At 41.6% G+C, this 22,578-nt stretch overlaps 1 protein-coding gene across 1 annotated transcript in view; it reads right to left on the bottom strand.

Annotated features, from left to right (window-relative positions):
• Nucleotides 1-8,707: 8,707 nt before the first annotated feature.
• LOC146551992 (uncharacterized) overlaps nt 8,708-22,578 on the bottom strand; it is a 19,981-nt gene continuing 6,110 nt past the window's right edge. The window contains exons 4-5 of the mRNA XM_085258283.1: nt 10,117-10,714; nt 8,708-9,882 (exon numbers count right to left, since the gene is read on the bottom strand). Coding sequence (XP_085114409.1) covers nt 9,275-9,882; nt 10,117-10,714 — 1,206 coding nt within the window. The 3' untranslated portion in view covers nt 8,708-9,274. The remainder of the gene's footprint in view (nt 9,883-10,116; nt 10,715-22,578) is intronic.

Here is a 22,578-nt window from a genome sequence, read left to right as displayed (position 1 = left end):
TGCAAGCGTTTTGGAGTTTGTACGTGTTTTGGAGTTTGCATGTGCTTTTTAGTTTGCATGTGTTTTTTAGTTTGCAAGTGTTTTTTAGTTTGCAAGTGTTTTGGATTTTGTACGTGTTTTGGAGTTTGCATGTGTTTTTTAGTTTGCATGTGTTTTGGAATTTGCATGTGTTTTGGAGTTTGCAAGTGTTTTGGAGTTTGTACGTGCTTTGTCTCTAGGGGCCACCGTAGGTACCTGCTGGAAAACATTTGGAAAAAATAAAAATAAATGAGTCAAGAATACTGACATAACTACTTTGGCTGCAACCACTTCTAAAACACTAGTTGGCAGCCCAGCAGTGTGAAGTTCAGCCATAGCTGAACTTTTTGATTCAACATTCTCTGATCTTTAAGAAGGAAAGTGCATGGATGTGGATCTGCTCCAATCCTAATACAAAACATTAAAGAAACACGAATGAGGTCTTTGTACGTACAGCTGTGTCACCCACCAATGAGGATCATAGGCCTGTTCTTCATCTGAGAGATACTGAACATGCCTGAAGAGAGAAAGAGGGATAAATTACAAATATTACAACAATCTGTGCGCATAATCATAAAATTGTATGATGTATTGATTTCTACCTGCATGCTGTTTCTTCTTCCGGCCCACAGCGGCACCAATAATTTGCAGCAGCTCTTCATCGGACGCGCCAGAGAGTAAGACATCTCTGAGGGAGACCTCTGAGTTACCAAACAAACACACCTGAGAGAGGAGACGGACGGGAAAGAGTGAAAAGCTGTTTTCTCAAATGCAATGCAGTCCAAATCCAAGATTAGACACCAAACAGATATTAACTAAATGGCTCCCTGAAGTCTGTAAAAAGTTCACTTTAATATCAAAAATTGCTTAAGAACTTAATAATAGATCTGTAGAGATAGTGGGAGAATAAAAGCTCCGACCCCATCTGCTAGGCAACGGGAGGGGAGTAACATACACAAGCCCCCACACGAAAACTGAGAAAAAATAAAAGGTTTTATTGCAAACTTTAAACAGAAAAGGGACAGGGCTGTTCGACAGACCATTGTGCAACCAATTAATACATAAAGAAACAAAAAAAAGACAAGAGTAAAAGCTAAGGGTTAACCAAGGCAAGCTAGCGTCACAAAACTCTAATAAAACTAAGTTCAGCTGTATACCAGGTTTAACAAAGAGCAACACTGAACAGGTTTAGCAAACAAAGCTCAAAAGACAGTCAGACAAGGGGGCTAATGCATGTTAACTTCTGAGCAGCAGTCTCCATAGTGTAAAGTAGTGATGTGACGTTCTGTATCGAGGCTTCGAAGCTTGTGTCGAGTAATGGAGGGGGCGTTTCCGCGATGCGCGTATCGAGGCTTGCTTCATTTATGGGAGGAGCTGAAAATGATGACGTCCGAAGCCTCGCTGCCCGGCTGTACCACGTGACTGGTTCATGAAGTGGTTCGAACTTTGCCGCGAGCTATGACAGAAATATAAACCCCTCAGACTTCATTCAAAATGTGGGTGTTTGATGGAGAGTTGCGGTTAGTGAGAGTTTGGAGACAGTTTGTAGACAGTTTGGAGGTTTATGAGAGTGAGGAGAGAAAGTCAGGAGAGAATGGAGCCAGCTAAGAAGAGGAGGATGTCCTCCCCTGTGTGGGAACATTTTGATCTCATTACTCCCAACAAGGTATGTACATTTCTACAGAAGATGTATTTTCATAATACTGATGCTGCAATAGAATTAATGTTAAGCTGTCTTTACTTTTGTACAAGGTGAAGTGTTTGCTATGTGCCAGGGAGCTGGGATATAACAACAACACCTCATCCATGCTTAGGCACTACAGAGCTTTGCATGAGAATAAGGGGAACAGCGATTGTTGAGCAAGACCAGGTGAGCCATCAAATGCCATGATAATAATAGCATGCCGTAATGTTACTAAATGATATAACAATATTATACAACTGTAATAAGTTACGTGTGTGGTTATTTATATCTGTGCTTTGTCTTTATTGTCTTTCCTCAGGAGAACAATCTCAAATAGATGAAGACCTGGTTAGCATGGTGATTGAGGACTCCCAGCCATTTAGCATTGTGGAGGACAAAGGATTTAAAAGATTTGTTAAATCATTAAATCCTAGCTATGTTCTCCCCACTAAAAAGGTCGTAAAAAATTTAGTTTTTACAGAATAAAATGTGAACAGGCAGGACTGACGCCTCAGTGTGTAGCTGTCCATACCTCAACGTTACAAAAACACAACCACTGTCCACACCCCAACCACACCTCACCTCACAGTAAATGATCATTTCCATTTTAAGCATTTCCAAATAATCCTTTTCCATACTGCCAGTATAAATATACACAGTATACTGCCATCACTACAATATACATGTTTTACACACTCCTTTTGTTGTTGACATTTACAGGCTGTGTGCAAAAGGCCACACTTCAAATTCTTGCCAACTAATATTTTTACGTCCAGTAGGTGTCCTACTAGAGCAAATGAAGCTTCAAGAAGCTTTGCGCTGGGGTGAACCAATTGGATGAAACGCTTCAGTGCTTCATGAAGCTTCATCTGCCCATCACTAGTGTAAAGGCTCTTCAGTCTTTTATATGAGGTGCCGTAAGGGACATTATTACTGAAACGCTCTCACACACACTACTGAAACGCTCTCACACACACTACTGAAACGCTCTCACACACACTACTGAAATTTTAGCTCTCACACACACTACTGAAACGCTCTCACACACACTACTGAAACGCTCTCACACACACTACTGAAATTTTAGCTCTCACACACACTACTGAAATTTTAGCTCTCACACACACTACTGAAACGCTCTCACACACACTACTGAAATTTTAGCTCTCACACACACTACTGAAATTTTAGCTCTCACACACACTACTGAAACGCTCTCACACACACTACTGAAATTTTAGCTCTCACACACACTACTGAAATTTTAGCTCTCACACACACTACTGAAACGCTCTCACACACACTACTGAAACGCTCTCACACACACACTACTGAAACGCTCTCACACACACTACTGAAACGCTCTCACACACACTACTGAAATTTTAGCTCTCACACACACTACTGAAACGCTCTCACACACACTACTGAAACGCTCTCACACACACTACTGAAACGCTCTCACACACACTACTGAAATTTTAGCTCTCACACACACTACTGAAACGCTCTCACACACACTACTGAAAAACCAAGGCATTTCAGTCGAACAGGAAGGCGTTTCAGTCGAACAGGAAGGCATTTCAGTTAAACAGGAAGTTAATTCTTGACAAGGAAACTGAAGGAAAAAGTGTTAGATTTCAAACAAACCACCACACAGATGTCTACTCAGCAACCTGTTAGTTAGGGGTGGGTTTTTATAATCGATTTATTGATTAAAATCGATTCTGGCTTGGATAACGTGAAATCGATTCATTAAAATCCTGAATCGATTTTTTAATATAAATTTATTTTACCCGAAATGCCAGAATCTCTGGTGAAACCTCACAAAATTTCAACAACCACCAAACAGCTAAGACAGTAAATGAGAGCAGGTACACGGCTTCTGCACAAAGACGTAAACACACAGCGCGGACCCGCGGATCAGAATCAGTGAGATGTCGCCTTTCTCACCTGACAGCACGGACACGGTCGGGGCTGAAAGCCGACAGCTCGCTGACTCTGATCTGTCGGCAGGTCCGCGCTTTGTTTTCACCCCGTTTTTGCGCCGATTCTAAAGCTGTTAGTTTGATCTCTCTCCAAACAATATTGACTGAACCAGCAGCAAAAGAAGATCCAAACTGCGCTTCACATAAACATCGTCATGAATTCCCTCACTGTTTTGCTTCCACCACGATAAAATCGCACGTCATGCACAGCCCTCTCTCTCTCTTTCTCTCTCTCTGTACTTCAAGAACAGTTTCCCTCTAAAAATCTGTTTTCTGTATTATTCGCTTGCTTGTTATGCACAAGTCTACTGTTGTTTACAGCGCAGTCGGCCGCTGTTTTTTTTTTGTTTCATTTTACATACTTCCGAAAAGAAAACCTAATTTCTGCCGTTCAATACTGAATAAATTTAAACTTTTTAAAATTATGCAAAATGCAAAACGTTAGCCGTGTCTCTAATAAAACCGCTGTAACGTCAGAGGTAACGTTCATATGTTGATTATTGGTTTTCTTTCGTTTTTGATGTACTGCAGAATATTTTTTATAAAATCCCAGGCCAGGAAAACCACCTTCATGTTTTTATGTGTTTTATCTTCAGCTACTTTGACACAAAGGCATCTGCTGTGATGCTCACACCTTTGATAAAGTCTTGCGTGTGTCAGCTTCCTTTTTTTAAATACAAAAATATGTAAATGTACTGATCTGAATTATAATATTTCTGACTGTCAAAATTCCCCATAATCAAATCGAATTGAATTGAATCGAATCGTGGAACAAATCGATTCTGGACCTTAGTGAGACAGCTGCATTACTTAACAATATATTAGCCTCAGCATAAGTCAAAATTTAGAATAGCGGGAGACGTGCATTATCCTGGTTATTTTTTTGGCATATGTGCTTTTTGTCTTTTTTTTAGCAAAGAAAAATATCTTAAAATCATCAAAAAAAACCAGGGAGAGAAGGCTTAGCGTTCCTCCATTTAGCACAATGGATATGATATTTACTCAAAAGTATTGTTAAGATATTCATTGTGTGTACTCATGTTGTACAGTGTTTAACTGCATTATGGTTACTGTGGTTTAACAGAGACAGTATTTTAGTTGCCACCACAAGGAGGCACTGTTTCATTGTAAGAGCACGGATGCTGCGTCATCACGCCCCTAAGAAAAAAAAAAGTATACCACAACGAAAATGGCACCCATGAGAAAAGTTTTGCCGCATGTTGATGAGGAATAAAGTTCCCAAAAATATTAAGGACATTTTTGCCTCCGTCGTCATTTTCCTTCGAGTTGATCGCTGTCGATGCTGCAATACTCAACAAGTACGATGATGTCAATAATGTCTGAGACATCCAATGCTAGATGATCCATATAAAAAAAATTATGATGTAATTCAAACAGTGGCACATCATTAATATTTAGGGAAATCCAATTTTTTAAGTTGCACCAAATACATTGTGTGATAGGGCATAGAAAAAAAAAGATGTTCTAGGGTTTCATTTTCATCAGTACAAAAAGAACACTGATCCACCTCAAAGCCAAATCTCTTTTTTTAGAAATTCTGCCACAGTATTAGTTTTGTTTAAAGTGTGTTTCTTTAACTTTAGGTAGAATAGGCTATTTCATAAATTTTTAGTATGCTTTATCCAGTGTATATGAAATAACTAAATTAGAACCATGCCATGTAACCATTCTGTTGTAACTATGAAATATTTTGTCTTTGAAGAAACTACTAACAAATTTCTTATTGCATTTTTATCAAACAGCTGACATTGCCCTAGCAATAAATTTGGGAGCACTGATGAGAAATTATTGTATATCATAAAAATTTTAATCAAATGAAGCAGAGGCAGTGGGACCAGTTCACAAAATTTGTTATATTCTCTTTGAGAACAGTTTAGACAATATTTTTCTGAAAAGTCTGTGTAACTTAGAATGACACCGTTATCATCCAACAAATCTGTTATGAATATAATATTTTTGTTCAAACCAGTCACTCTTGAAAATTGATTTTTGATTAAGTGTTATTACCCTATTATTCCATAAGGTTGAATTATGGGGAGAAGTTGTGGGTAAATCTCATTTTCCCAAAAATGCAACGTCTGTTTTGGAAAGTTTGATATCTTTATGGGGATTTTATTTGCCGCAAAATCACATTTCAAAATAAAGTCTAATCCTGTATACTATTTTATTAAACAAGAATCATGGGATGTGGAGCTAAGTAGAGTCTGGCTGTGACAGACAAGATTTTAACCATTTAATTCTAAGGGTGCCAACCATAAATTCCAATTCTGGAGTTTTGATACCACCTTTATTGTATCCCTTCACAAGCTGAGATCTTTCTATGTAATGGGTTTTATTCCTCCACAAAAATTCGAACACATTTCTATTTATGGTTTTCATGGTATTTATCGTTTTTTTATTTTTTATATTGTTTACGTGGCGCAAAAAAGGTTGGGGACTGCTGTACTAGCAGGTTGCTGAGTAGAAATCCTTGTAGTGTTTTGAAATATACCACTTTTTCCATCAGTTTCCTTGTCAGGAAACAACTTCCTGTTCAGCAGAAATGCCTCTGGTTTCAGTGGTGTGTGTGGGAGCGTTTCAATAGTGTGTGTGAGAGCGTTTCAGTTGTGTGTGTGAGAGCGTTTCAGTAGTGTGCGTGAGAGCTAAAATTTCAGTAGTGTGTGTGAGAGTGTTTCAGTAGTGTGTGTGAGAGCGTTTCAGTTGTGTGTGTGAGAGCGTTTCAGTTGTGTGTGTGAGAGTGTTTCAGTTGTGTGTGTGAGAGTGTTTCAGTTGTGTGTGTGAGAGTGTTTCAGTTGTGTGTGTGAGAGTGTTTCAGTAGTGTGTGTGAGAGCGTTTCAGTAGTGTGTGTGAGAGTTTTTCAGTAGTGTGTGTGAGAGCGTTTCAGTAGTGTGTGTGAGAGCTAAAATTTCAGTAGTGTGTGTGAGAGCGTTTCAGTTGTGTGTGTGAGAGCTAAAATTTCAGTAGTGTGTGTGAGAGCTAAAATTTCAGTTGTGTGTGTGAGAGCGTTTCAGTAGTGTGTGTGAGAGCGTTTCAGTTGTGTGTGTGAGAGCTAAAATTTCAGTAGTGTGTGAGAGCGTTTCAGTAGTGTGTGTGAGAGCTAAAATTTCAGTAGTGTGTGTGAGAGCGTTTCAGTAATAATGTCCCTTACGGCACCTCATACTTTTATACCTGCAGGTGCACACAATCAGCCAGTCATTTCCTCTTGGAGTGTCATGGAATCCCTAGGCAGCCAATCGTCTGCATGGACTGGCACACTTCAATCTGCATAGAAGAGGGCTGGCACAGGTCTCCCAGTAACCAATCATCCACGAGTCCTAGCACACTTGGATTTGCATAAATATAAAAAGGCATTCTCACTCTTAAGGCTCAGGGCCGTAACAATAACCCAGTAAAATTCTATTCAATCCAGGTTTATTTATATTAAGCTAACAGCAGCAATAGCGTGCTTTATTTTGTAAGGTAAAGACTCGACAGGATTCTTAGAGAAAATCCCAACAATCAAGTGATCTGTTATGAACAAGCACTTTTGAGATGACGGGAAGGTAAAACTTCCTTTTAAACAGGGTCAGGGAGAGGCAGCCATCTGCTGCTGTGACGGGTTCTGGGGTAAGGGGAAAGAGAGAACTCTCTGTGAATGGTACTCATGGCCATTGATCAGTGGGCTTTGATCAATGGTCATGAGAATTTGCATACTAATGATCAAGGAACTGACCTCCCAGCCCACTGATTCTTCAGTGACGTTCCTTCAGCCATTATCCAAATGCACTGTTTGTAAGATTGGGGAAACCTGCAGTCAGCTGAGACTAAAGAAGTCACTTGGATGAGTGACGAAACCAATGAAAACGCTACATCCAGATGAACACAATCCATCTTTTGGGATTTACCTACCTGGATAATTGTGCATGCATCAAGACACTGGAGGGGAGCGAATATTCAACACAATCTACGGTATGCAAAGATCACTGTGTGAATTCTATCCTTTACGCTCCTGCTTATGACAATGTTTCACACACACTTTGACCTATTTAATATGCAGAAAGACGTCATACCTACATGAGCAATATTGCAACCTTCTTATCCTTGTTTGATTATTAGTAATGAGAATAATAATAATAATGATGGATTGGATTTATATAGCGCTTTTCAAGGCACCCAAAGTGCTTTACAATGCCACTATTCATTCACACACTGGTGGAGGCAAGCTACGGTTGTAGCCACAGCTGCCCTGGGGAAGACTGACAGAAGCGAGGCTGCCATATCGCGCCATCGGCCCCTCTGGCCAACACAAGTAGGCAGTAGGGTAAAGTGTCTTGCCCAAGGACACAACGACCAGGACAGAGAGCCCGGGGATTGAACCAGCGACCTTCCGGTTACAGATACGCTTCCCAACCCCCTGAGCCACGGTCGCCCGATACCAAAGAGATACCAATAAACTGGTTGTAAAAGCATTTTGTTAAAATGTACAGTTAGCTATGAATTGAGTGCATAAAAATTATAATAAAAGATTTAATAGTATATACTCACCTAGGCATGCTCTAATTGAATGAAGGACTATTGTGAACAATTTTCAGCATGTAAAACGTTTGAACGTTCATCTGTACTGTTTGTGATACATAGAAAAGATCATTTAGACGATCCTCTCTATGTATCGTTGTAGCTCAATAAAACCCTCAACTCAATAAAGTTGAGATTAGAGTGTCTATAGTTTTGCAAGTAGACTGGAATTAGTTCAGTAGATCAATAGGAGTCATGTTCGTGATATTTTTGCCTATTCAAAGTGTGGCTGCGTGAAAAAGGCAAATTTGCAGAGAACAACTTGAGAAAGCAAAACCATTTGTCTCAGGAAACCAACTACAACTAAGTAAAAAGATTCAGGAATGCACTGATTTCAAAAGAAATTGCAGAAGAGAATAGGAACTCAGAGAAATTTATTTCCCAGACCACTAAATTATTAACATTCATGTAAAAACACATTTGTTCATACTACAGAACACTCAACAGTAGGCACAATTATATTCACAAACATTTAGAACTTTTTGGAGTGAGAAATATCCCTTGTAGGACTTATATTCCGATTTTCCCTTTCATTCACAAACACCGCATCTGTCTCCAAATCTACTTCCTGTATCACCTGTAGTCAGCTAGAACCAATAAGGTACGTAAGATTACTACCTTTAATGGTAGGAAACTTCTGTGTTCTTCATTTTTCTATGAAAAATATATACAAGTATGCAACATGTGTTGATTTCCATGATCATTCCAATTTACACTGAACAACCATAAAAAGACACAGCTACACACAAAACATAAATCCATAAGGGTATATTTGATCTAAAAACACTAGAAAAATATGACATGTTAATGTTATGCAACAGTTGTTCACAAAATGTTCTCTAATTATGATTAGTTAGGATTTTATACAAACTTCAGAATCAGATATATCATCATACCAACAAGGACCATTCGTCTTCAAAGAGTAAAGGCAGTGCATATAGCACATCTGCTCAACAGATTCAACTTGTTGATCCTTAAGTTTTAACTTACTCTGAGTGATGTCAGCCCATCAAGGGTTAGCAGTCACATGGTCTAAAACCTTTGTGAAAACACTCTGTGCATCATCAACAAACATATCCAGCAAACGGTTTATACTGTTGTAAGTTGACCAACATGACAATGCTGCTGATCCTATGAGTCCTATAGCTGAAAAAATATTAGACTTTTCACTATCCACAGTTGCACAGGCTGAACGCACCGATAGTGACAGAATGTCTGTGAAAAGAGCTTTGACCTTTTCTTTATCAGCAAGAGGAGATTTCATGACAGCTTCTAAATCACTCAAAGGCAGTCCTATGCTATTGGCAAGTTTCTGCAGTGACTCACAGTCGAGACCAAACCCAGATTGGTATTCACTGATGACATCATCCAAAACAGGCAAACATGAGGAAATAACTGCTACAGCAGCATAATATTTTATCTTGTCCTGAAAAACCTTCTTCTTCTTTCCTATTATCTCCAGGTTGATGATGGGCATGGCCAACAGCAGAGCATTCCTTTTGTGTTCAGGAAGTTGCTTTTCAAGATGCTCCCCTAAAAGGCTGAAATCATACTTGTGGGGCTCAGAACTGGACACCAGGAATACTTGGGGGGACTCTAGACCTTCATTTTGAAGCCCTGTATAATAAAGTACAAAAGGTATTTAATGCGTGCGACTTTATGTCATCTAAATATACTGTCAACATTAAAATGTATTAATTTTAATTGAAAAATCTTAACTCTTAAAACAACAAAAATGAAACTAAAGAAAAAAAAAGGGAAAATGAAGAAAATAATACTTTATGATAGTATTTAATAAGGCACAGATTAAATATTTATATATTAATGTTTTGTATTACAAAAGAAACTTACCTTCAATACAGTTATTTCTGATTTTGGAAACAGTCTCCTCTTCATTGAATCCTTTCTTATTTTGTTCCATACGCAAATCGTTGTCAATCTTTGAGCGAACAAAGTAGAACTTTTTCTTCATCCTCTGAATCTCATGAGCAAGTATCACATCATTTTCCCTGAAGCGAGTGTCTGAGATAATGATGAAGAAGTCAAACTTCTGAAACTCAACATGCTCTAGGTACTTAGCAGCTGGAAACTTGGTGGTGCCAATTCCAGGGAGATCCCATATTTTAACATTGGGATACTTTGGATGAGTGTATAGTGTGGCCTCTTTGGTGGTTTCAACTGGGCCAGTGGGCGCAGAGTTCTCATCATCATCTGATAGGCCTCTAAGAGCATTAACAAAGGTGGATTTCCCAGAACCACTTTCTCCAGTGATGGCAATATTTAGTGGAGTGTTTTTCTGCTGATCCAAAAGCTCCATGATCTTAGCAGCCCCTTCTTCATGACTTTTATTCATTGCTTCCTTAAATTCTTCAAAAAGTTCTTTGTTTTCAAAGAGGTGAGATGGATACTCCATGGCAGTCCCACAAACTGAAAAAACTATAATCATTTTCTGGTTTGATTCAAGAGATTATACAGCACATGCTTATTTTAGTTATTTATATGACTGAAGAGTATAAATATTTTCATTTACTGTTCTATACATTTACCACAAGCTGTTTTGGTGAGACAAATTTCTACAAAAATGGTTTTTCAATCAAAAGGGGAAAAAACAACCCGTAGACAAAAAATTCAATAGTAACAGATACTCACTTGAGGCACTCCTTCCTTGCAAGACTCGAGCACAAATGGTACTTTTAACCTATTTAATACCGAATTAACTTCTTTTCACAAAGATGTTTTCAGTTTTTCGATGGAAGAAATTTTAGCTTCAAAGGTAAGTGAAATTAGATCAAAGAATGTCCTCTTTCTTTCGATTGTGGAACTGCTTGTACCTGAAACAACCTGGATGTGCCCTTTTTAAAAATGGGAGGAGCAGCTGTTATTGTTTTTGTCTGCTGTGCTTTCAGTTTTACATTCATACGTACAGTCATACTTTTAAACCAAGTAGAGAGCTATAATTAAATGATTTTAAATGACAGAAAAACTGAAAGGTAATTCCTCCCTCTATAAGATATAATTAGATCAGGATTTAACAGTTGCCATCATATTGTTTGATTTGAACAAAGTGTTGATTGATTTAGGTTTTTTTCTGTATTATACACAGTTTACTAACAGTCAGATGACATTAGTTACTATACTGATATGATAAAAAGGAAAGTTTCAGTATCTGAAGCATAGGGAGGTTCCTCTGTTTCTGCCTTTATAAGAAAAAAAAACTGATAGCAACAGAATTTTGTTAAAATGTACAGTTAGCTATGACTGTGCTTTGAATTGAGGGCAAAGAAGAACGTCCTCTCTTTTCGGTTGTAGAACTGGTTGTACCTGTAACAACCTGGTTGTACCCTTTTCAAAAACATGAAGAGTAGCTCTTTTCATATGTACAATCATACCTTTAAACCAGCAACAGTTAAATAATTTTAAATAACAGATTAACTGAAAGATAATTCCTCCTGTAGATGTTGATGTTACTTTGTTGTAAAATCCTGATGTATCTCTCACTTAAAGCACAATAACAATGTTATTATCCTGGGTTTTAGACCCAGCATTTTCAGTTTTGGACGTGTTACTGGCGCCAACCTAGGGGAAATCTTGAAAGGCAGCAAATGGCACACAGGCTAGAGAGCACTGCATAGGCAATTTTAAACTGTGGATTAATAGAGTGGACACTGAAGTTAGCGTTTTGCTCAGGGCCGAGCTCATTTATTTCTAAGCTGTGCATGCACGGAGCCTGTAGCTATCTCAGGAGCCATCTAATTTATTGAGGTCAAATACACATACACATACAGATACACTATGTTGTTAAGTTTGTGTTTAGGAGTTTTGTTTTTGGGATGAACCAGTTTTTGTCTGTGTGTGGCTGAAGCCTCCTATGTTAGTGATGTGCCATGAGCAAAAGCATCCACTCTTAGAGCTTTGTAGTGAAACAGAAGACCAGACTCCCATCAAGTGAGAGCCGACTCCTGACTTTTTTTTTTTTTTTTTTAAACAAGGTTTGTTGTGTTGCCACGGTATTTAACACATACATCGTACACAGTATAATTTCTATGCTGAATGTAAATGCAGTTATTATCTGTGAACAAAGTCAAGATTGTGTGTTTTGTGGTCTAATGTTTTGTGCCTTGGGTTTCTCATTGGCTCACACTCTTGCGGAGGCGTAGCACGCACATGTATGAGAGGCGGAAGGCAATTGTAGTTCCTATTTACAGGGTATTAGAATAGAATAGAATAGAATAGAATACTTTTATTTGTCAATTTCTTCAAATGTACTTGCCATACAAAGGAATTGAAATTACGTTTCACACTGTCCCAAAAAAATGCGTAGGCATTGACAACAATAAGGTGCAGATGCACAACAAAAACAAAAACAGCCCTAACAATAAGATAATAAATAGTAATATAATAATATAAATAGTGCTAAAAGAATACTAAAAATATATATATAGCAGCAGGTGTGTGCAATTGCAATGCAAGTCAGGAATGTTTCAGTTCTTGGTTCAGAGAGTGTTTCCTTGTTGGAGAGTGTGGGGGGGGTAGAGTCCAATCTGTCTACTATACTTCTGCCAATCTGGTGATTCTGCTGGCTGGGAGCCGGGAGGGAAGAGAGTTCAGCAGTCTCACAGCCTGGTGGATGAAGCTGTTGGTGAGCCTGGTAGTGCGGGAGTGGAGACTTCTGTATCTCTTTCCAGAGGGCAGGAGGCTGAACAGACAGTGCGCGGGGTGGGTTGCATCGTTGACAATTGTGATGGCTTTGCGGGTGAGGCGAGTGGTGTAAATGTCTTGCAGGGAGGGGAGTGGTACACCAACTATCCTCTCAGCTGTTCTCACAATGCGTTGTAGAGTATTACCGACTATCCTGCTAATTGCAGAGTTTACTTTTGTCTGTATGTCATATTTATGATTACAAATTTAAATTAAAAACTTTTGCTGGTATTGGAAGTACAGTGGAACCCCGACTTACTAAATTAATTCGTTCCTGAGTTTCTTTCGTAAGTCGAAAATTTTCGTAAGTCGAAGCACCCATCGCTCCTTTTGAGTGAGGCGATGCTGAACGATAGGCTATAGGCTAATTGCTAACTAGAACAACAATACGTTGTTCAAGTGGAACAGCGAAGCGCAATTACGAAAGCCAAGGGGTTGTCACATGATTCGGAAGGCATTGTGGGCATTTTGGGCTCGGCCAATCAGAGTCAGCGAATTTCGTAACACGGGCATTTTGCCATAACACAGGCAGAAACATTGCTGTTCAGTGCCTTCATAACTTGAATTCTTCGTTTAACGGGGTATTCGTAAGTCGGGGTTCCACTGTATCAATATTTCAGGCTCGCTGTGCCGATCACTACAGTTGGTGAGTGAGACAATAGCAGCGAGGAGGAAAGTGAAAGTGCATCACAAAAACAAATATGACTGACACCCATAAACGAAGCAGCATTGCATGCAGTTTAAAGAAAAAGCAGATACTACCTAAGAGAAACTGAATCAACCCATGCAAGGTGAGGCATCTAAGTTTTCTGATTGTCAACCTGCACTGAGGACATACTGTTCAGCTACTGAGTTTGTTTCCGTTTCTGTCTGCAGTGTTTTTGTGTGTGCGTTAAATTAAAATTAAAAGTTTGATTAAAATATTAAAGAAAAGTAAGAATGCCCGCTTTCGTAACAGAATAAATACACAAAATTAGGCAATTATAAGGCTTCTCGTAAAAACACTAAATGCAAAAGGGTTTATCAACACACAAAGCATTCATATTTGCTAGAATATGATGCTACAGATGATAATATTTTAAGAGCCATTTGGGAGCCAAAAGAGCCGGCTCTCTTAGAAGAGTCGAACTTCCCATTACTACCCTATGTCAACTGTGAACAACCATCTTCGAACAGAAGCGGTGGTTTACGACACCGACTGTCTGCCATGTGTAATCCAGTTTTGAGATCCCTTCCCAGATGCCTTAACGCTCACTCACATCCTGTTAGGTAGGTTTCACAGTGGGTTCACCCGAAACCTTGGCTGATTGTGACTCACACCTGTTTTCACACCTTGGCTTGGAGACACTCCCATAGGGCTTAAATCTGGGGCTCTCCACCCAAACTAAACAGGTAGCATTTTCCAAGACGCTCAGTTTTCTGTTTGCTATTCTTTGTCTGACTTGTTTTGTTGTAGTTTTTTTCAGTTTTGAATATTGTCTTTGCTTAGGTTGTGTTTTTGTTCATATTTGCTTTTGTTAGTTATCATTGTTAGCAGTCTTCATTTGTTCATTATGTCTAGTCTGTGTTCTAGGTCTCCCATATTTAGTCAGTCCTGTCTTTGTGGTTATCTTTTGTCAGGTTTATGTGTCTTAGTGTCCATCTTTGTTATGGTATTTGTTATGGTTATGTTATGTTATCTTATTTTGATACTCTCTTGTCCCATTGTGTGTTGTGTCAATTTTGCCTTCCCTCTTTCTCATCAATTGATTCTGTTCAACTGTGCCTTGTTTTCTTCAGCTGTGTCTCTTCTCCTGATTTCCTCATGAGTATTTAAGCAGTCAGGGTTTTTTTCCCGCTCAGGTTTAATCAGGTGGGGGTTTTTTTGGTTGTTTTTTTTTTAATTGTATCATACTGTTAGTCTCCCTAACAGACTGTTAGTCTCCTGAGTGTTTCCATCAAGAGACGAAAATAACAAAATGAGAGAGATGAATTACATGAATAGGATGACGGAATTTTTATCCACATCGATGGTGTAACAGTGATAGCTGCTAATTGTCCAACATTTGGAAGAAGGGAATGAACTGCTAGAGATTGAAGAGCTCAGTTTAAGTTAACGCTCTTTCTGGAACAGAAAACCTAGATCTGTTTTTCTAAACTATGCCACCCACCAGAGAGATTTTTAGTAGCAATTTCACAGGACACAAGACTTCGAGGCCAAAAAACCCCAAGACATAGTGTTTCTGTAATAACCTGACAAACATGCTGTGTGTTGTAACAGTGTAAAGCCACACAATGCTCAACATTTAGATCCAGTGCACAAACCTTCTAACCAGAGAATACTGCAGTTTCTCTAAGGGGGAAATTAACAAAACATGCCCTCATTAACCTAAATTTTAAAAAAATATAATAATCTTCAAAAACAAGAGAAAACGGCTTGTACAGACGGCACACAAGTGGATAGAAGTTACAAGAACTCAGACCTAAACAACTTTTTCTCACAAGAACAATAACCCAAATTCATACAACAAATGTGGGGGAGAAAGGGACAGTTGGGGTTTTTTTGGCACAACCTACCAAAAAGACTAAACCAAAACTTAGCTGAGCTCTTACTCTAGAAAAACAAAAACAGGGAAAAAAGACCCTAATCTTCAACTCAAAACAAGCTCAAAATTACATGGGTGGCACCAACCTACCTACTTATCCTAGTGTTTCTAACAGAAAGGATTCTAGGTGAGTAAGTGTATGGGGTCCCCAGACTTACCTAGTCCTCTTTACTCCCACCACACCCTTCAAACAAAAGAAATACACCACAGGAGCTTTACATATGTGCCAAAAAATTCTAAGCAAGGAAAGAAGAGAGCCGCACCCAGCCACAGGTGAGTCTCCTTATCAAGGTGTGCACTCCTGGTTTGTCTAATCAAAGCCTCCTTCCTCTAGTTAGCTGGAGATCCCCAAATTAACACCAGTCTGCAGTCTGTGTACCTAAGGGCAGGGCAAACAAAAGGAGGGAAGGAAAACATGCAACTTACAGACACATATCTTCAGAAGTTTTCTGATGACTCTGCGGTGGTTGGATGCATCAGCAGGGATGATGAGACAGAGTACCGGGCTGTGGTCGACTCCTTTGTCACGTGGTGTGAGCAGAATCATCTGCAGCTCAACGTGGCAAAGACCAAGGAACTGATCGTGGACTTCAGGAAGACCAGGAAACACTTGACCCCTGTTTCAATCCAGGGGGTCAGTGCTGACATTGTGGAGGACTATAAATACCTTGGAGTACACATTGACAATAAACTGGACTGGGCTAAAAACACCACAGCACTTTACAGGAAGGGCCAGAGTCGTCTCTATTTTTTGAGGCGACTGAGGTCCTTCAACATCTGCCAGAAAATGCTGAGGATTTTCTATGAGTCTGTTGTGGCCAGTGCGATCCTCTATGCTGTTGCATGCTGGGGGAGCAGGCTGAGGGTCGCAGATGCCAACAGACTTAATAAACTGATCCGTAAGGCCAGCAATGTTGTGGGGATGGAGCTGGACTCCCTCAAGGTGGTGTCGGAGAGGCGGATGCTGTCCAAGATAAAGACAATGTTGGATAACACCTCCCACCCACTCCATGACATGTTGGTCAGTCACAGGAGCTCGTTCAGTGAGAGACTGAGATTACCGAAAAGCACCACTGAACGACACAGGAAATCATTCCTGCCTGTGGCCATCTCCCTGTACAACGCATCCACTTAACACACTGTTTGCTGCTACAACTACACATGTTTCTTTTCCAAATATTTATTTATAAGTGACTTAAGTATGTATGTATGTATATATATGTATATATTGTACTATTCTTAGTTAGCGTATTGTCTGTCTTGTCTTAATGTTGGTTTAAAATGGAGCACTGTAACAAAAAATAATTTCCCCCAGGGATCAATAAAGTATTCTGATTCTGACATAACAGAGCTTCAGCCTTTTATACCCGCAGGTGCACACAATCAGCCAGTCATTTCCTCTTGGAGTGTCATGGGATCCCTACGCAGCCAATCATCTGCGTGGAATGGCACACTTCAATCTGCATAGAAGAGGGCTGGCACAGGTCTCCCAGTAACCAATCATCCACGAGTCCTAGCACACTTGGATTTGCATAAATATAAAAAAAAATTCTCACTCTTAAGGCTCAGGGTTTATTTATATTAAGCTAACAGCAGCAATAGCGTGCTTTATTCTGTAAGGTAAAGACTCGACAGGATTCTTAGAGAAAATCCCAACAATCAAGCACTTTTAAGATGACGGGAAGGTAAAATCTCTCTCTCTCTCACTCTCTCATATATATATCTATAGATAGATAGATATAAAAACACCCAGCACGCCCCTGCGGGCGGTCTATCCTTCAAGCTCGGGTCCTCTACCAGAGGCCTGGGAGCTTGAGGGTCCTACGCAGTATCTTAGCTGTTAGCTGTTGAAGAACATAGTGGAACATGGTGTGTGTTGTAACCAGAGTGGAACCACCCTGTGCAGTCACACATTGCTCAACATTTATATCTTTATGATATAACCGGAGAATACTGCCATTTTTCTGAGGGGGAAATGAACATAAAACATGCCATACATCATTAAAAAAAAAAAAAAAAGAGATGTGTGATGATGTGAAGTGAATGCACAGTTAATGCAACCAATGAAAATCATAATAATCTTCAAAAACAAAAGAAAACGGCTGGTACAGACAGCACACAAGTGGAGGGAAGTTACAGGAACACAGACTTTAACAACATATTGAGCAATAATGGGTTAACGTATTGTGTAACGGGTTATTTGTGTTATCAGTCATTAGATAAGTTTATTTTACTACCATCCTCTACTTTCATGTAGTACAAATCTAGTTTGCAGTGTACTACAGAGGTAGGTAGAAAAACATCAAAACTAAAATTTCATATCCTAATTATCTAAAAAAAAAAAAAAAAAAGCAAGGTTAAAACAATCATAGTGGTAGTGTTAGTTACTGCAATAAATAGCAAGTTAAGAAAAAGAGCAAGCAAGTATGGGACTGACTGGAATATGCACTGAAACGTTTGCTGCTCTCTTCTTTTGTTTGTGTTCAGTTTTCAAGTTTCATAAATTAAATTCTTTCAAATTTAAAAGCACATTATCAGTGCCATCTGCAATCAGTTTCTTCTCCACTCCAAAAACCTCCAGGGAGGACTATAAATGTAATACTTGTGCACCCTCTGGAGGGAAAAGCAGGAATTATGACACTGAAAATATTGATAAAACTTCAGTAAACTACATATTAGACAAAACGATTCAGACCCTAAGAGCCTTCATCAGGAACTCAATGGGGATGTGGCGTACAACACTAGAGGCCAACTCCAAGCCCATAGCACAAGTCACCATCAAATGTGGGATCTACCAAGGAGATGCTCTGTCCCCACTGCTGTTCTGCATAGGCCTGAACCCCCTCAGTGAGATCATTAACAAGACTGGCTACGGATACCGACTACGGAACGGAGCAGTTGTCAGCCACCTCCTGTACATGGATGACATCAAGCTGTATGCCAAGAGTGAACGAGACATCGATTCACTGATCCACACTACCAGGCTATACAGCAATGACATTGGAATGTCGTTCGGACTGGAGAAGTGTAGCCGGATGGTAACAAAGAGAGGGAAGGTAGTCAGAACTGAGGGGATTGAACTACCAGAAGGCAACATTGCAGACATAGAGGACAGTTACAAGTACATGGGGATCCCGCAGGCGAATGGGAACCATGAAGAGGCCGCTAGAAAAGCTGCAACCACCAAGTACCTGCAGAGGGTCAGGCAAGTCCTGAGGAGTCAGCTGAATGGTAAGAACAAGATCCGGGCCATCAACACGTACGCCCTACCCGTGATCAGGTAGCCTGCTGGGGTAATAGGCTGGCCAAAGGAGGAGATAGAAGCCACTGACATAAGGACAAGAAAGCTCCTTACCATGCATGGAGGGTTTCACCCCAAGTCCAGCACCCTGAGGCTGTACGCTAAGCGGAAGGAAGGGGGCCGGGGACTGGTGAGTGTCAGCACCACAGTCCAGGATGAGACAAGGAACATCCAAGAATACATTGGGAAGATGGCCCCAACTGACCGAGTGCTCAGTGAATACCTCAGGCAGCAGAAACCGAAGAAAGAGGAGGGAGATGAGGAACCATCATGGAAGGACAGGCCCCTGCACGGTATGTACCACCGGCAGATAGAGGAGGTGGCTGATATCCAGAAATCCTACCAGTGGCTGGACAAAGCTGGACTGAAAGACAGCACAGAGGCACTAATCATGGCAGCACAAGATCCATAGAGGCTGGGGTCTATCACACCAGGCAAGACCCCAGGTGCAGGCTGTGTAAAGATGCCCCAGAGACAATCCAGCACATAACAGCAGGGTGCAAGATGCTAGCAGGCAAGGCATACATGGAACGCCATAACCAAGTGGCCGGCATAGTGTACAGGAACATCTGTGCCGAGTATAACCTGGAAGTCCCGAGGTCAAAATGGGAGATGCCCCCAAGGGTGGTGGAGAATGACCGAGCTAAGATCCTGTGGGACTTCCAGATACAGACGGACAAAATGGTGGTGGCTAACCAACCGGACATAGTGGTGGTAGACAAACAGAAGAAGACGGCCGTAGTGATCGATGTAGCGGTTCCGAATGACAGCAATATCAGGAAGAAGGAACACGAGAAGCTGGAGAAATACCAAGGGCTCAGAGAAGAGCTCGAGAGGATGTGGAGGGTGAAGGTAACGGTGGTCCCCGTGGTAATCGGAGCACTAGGTGCGGTGACTCCCAAGCTAGGCGAGTGGCTCCAGCAGATCCCGGGAATAACATCGGAGATCTCTGTCCAGAAGAGCGCAGTCCTGGGAACAGCTAAGATACTGCGCAGGACCCTCAAGCTCCCAGGCCTCTGGTAGAGGACCCGAGCTTGAAGGATAAACCGCCCGCAGGGGCGTGCTGGGTGTTTTTTTTTTTTATATATATACACATATATATATATATATATATATATATATATATATATATATATATATATATATATATATAAATGGGTTTTCTGGGAGTTGTGAAGCGAAAAGCATCTCTTTGATTGCATCCCAGGAAGGAACAACTAGTAGCTCAGTGTTCCAACATTCGAAAGAAGGGACTGCTCTCACAGCTAGAGATTGACGAGGTACAACACAAATGCTACGGCAAGGAGGAGTCAGGACGCCAGGTCAGGGGGGAGATATCATCACCCCCACCCGAGATTGGGTACATAGCCCCAAGTGCGATAGGAGAAGGATCGTTGAGTGCGAGAGGAACTGACCTGAAAAATAGGATCATGGCCAAGCTTGAAACCTGGATCTCCCGTAGCCGGTTACCAAGATTACGTGAAGTACCCTCAGAAGGTCTGCTAGATGATGTTAATGCAGCACTACGGGCAATACCTACAGCCACGATTACCGACACTAACAAGCTGATCTACAATACGGCAGCAGTGATCAGTGAGATGCTTGGCTACAAGTTGAACAGCGACAAGGGGCAGTACCCTCCATGGAGAAGGAGGCTAGAGGGCAAGATCAAAGTAGCACGGAGGGAGGTTAGCCAACTAACGGAGTTGCAGAAAGGTGCGAAAAATAAGGTGCCTAAGAAATACAGCAAGCTGTCCATACCTGAGGCCTTGGAAACTGCCAAGCAAAGACTCACAGCCTTGGCCAGCCGCTTGAGGAGGTACACCAGAGAGATAGAAGGCAGGAGAATAAACCAGCTGTTCTCCACAGAACCAGCAAAGGTGTACTCTCAGTGGCAAGGGAACAATAAGAGAACAGCACCACCAAGGCTGGAGACGGAGCAATACTGGAAGAGCATATGGGAGAAGGATGCAACCCATAACGGCAATGCTCAGTGGCTAGAGGATCTGAGGGCAGACCACAGCGACCTCCCTGAACAGGGTCCAGTAACCATCACAGTGGCAGATATCCAAGAAAGGGTCTCCAGTATGAAGAGTTGGACAGCACCAGGGCCCGACATGGTTCACGCCTACTGGCTGAAGAAGCTGACTGCACTCCACGAGCGTCTGGCAGCACAAATGAACCAGCTGCTAGTTAACGAGAGACACCCGGAATGGCTAACCGAAGGTCGGACGGTCCTGATCCCCAAGGACCCCGAGAAGGGACCGGTCCCCTCCAACTACCGACCAATAACCTGCCTCAGTACTACATGGAAGCTCCTGTCAGGCATCATATCGGCTAAGATGAACAGGCACATGGGTCAATACATGAGCGGGACACAGAAAGGAATTGGCAAGAATACCAGAGGCGCAAAACACCAGCTACTGGTAGACAGAACAATCAGCCGAGACTGCAAGACCAGACTGACCAACCTGTGCACTGCCTGGATTGATTACAAGAAGGCCTATGACTCAATGCCCCACAGCTGGATACTGGAATGCCTAGAATTGTACAAGATCAATGGGACCCTAAGAGCCTTCATCAGGAACTCAATGGGGATGTGGCGTACAACACTAGAGGCCAACTCCAAGCCCATAGCACAAGTCACCATCAAATGTGGGATCTACCAAGGAGATGCTCTGTCCCCACTGCTGTTCTGCATAGGCCTGAACCCCCTCAGTGAGATCATTAACAAGACTGGCTACGGATACCGACTACGGAACGGAGCAGTTGTCAGCCACCTCCTGTACATGGATGACATCAAGCTGTATGCCAAGAGTGAACGAGACATCGATTCACTGATCCACACTACCAGGCTATACAGCAATGACATTGGAATGTCGTTCGGACTGGAGGAGTGTAGTCGGATGGTATCAAAGAGAGGGAAGGTAGTCAGAACTGAGGGGATTGAACTACCAGAAGGCAACATTGCAGACATAGAGGACAGTTACAAGTACCTGGGGATCCCGCAGGCAAATGGGAACCATGAAGAGGCCGCTAGAAAGGCTGCAACCACCAAGTACCTGCAGAGGGTCAGGCAAGTCCTGAGGAGTCAGTTGAATGGTAAGAACAAGATCCGGGCCATCAACACGTACGCCCTGCCCGTGATCAGGTAGCCTGCTGGGGTAATAGGCTGGCCAAAGGAGGAGATAGAAGCCACTGACATAAAGACAAGAAAGCTCCTTACCATGCATGGAGGGTTTCACCCCAAGTCCAGCACCCTGAGGCTGTACGCTAAGCGGAAGGAAGGGGGCCGGGGACTGGTGAGTGTCAGCACCACGGTCCAGGATGAGACAAGGAACATCCAAGAATACATTGGGAAGATGGCCCCAACTGACAGAGTGCTCAGTGAATACCTCAGGCAGCAGAAACCGAAGAAAGAGGAGGGAGATGAGGAACCATCATGGAAGGACAGGGCCCTGCACGGTATGTACCACCGGCAGATAGAGGAGGTGGCTGATATCCAGAAATCCTACCAGTGGCTGGACAAAGCTGGACTGAAAGACAGCACAGAGGCACTAATCATGGCAGCACAAGAACAAGCTCTGAGTACAAGATCCATAGAGGCTGGGGTCTATCACACCAGGCAAGACCCCAGGTGCAGGCTGTGTAAAGATGCCCCAGAGACAATCCAGCACATAACAGCAGGGTGCAAGATGCTAGCAGGCAAGGCATACATGGAACGCCATA

Source organism: Mchenga conophoros, linkage group LG19, assembly GCF_057382185.1.
Source record: "Mchenga conophoros isolate Kocher_MC1m ecotype Shallow Benthic linkage group LG19, M_conophoros_male_GT1.1, whole genome shotgun sequence".
Lineage (NCBI taxonomy): Eukaryota > Metazoa > Chordata > Actinopteri > Cichliformes > Cichlidae > Mchenga > Mchenga conophoros.
The sequence above is the reverse complement of the archived record's forward strand: the minus strand, read 5'-3'. Positions and strand labels throughout refer to the sequence as shown.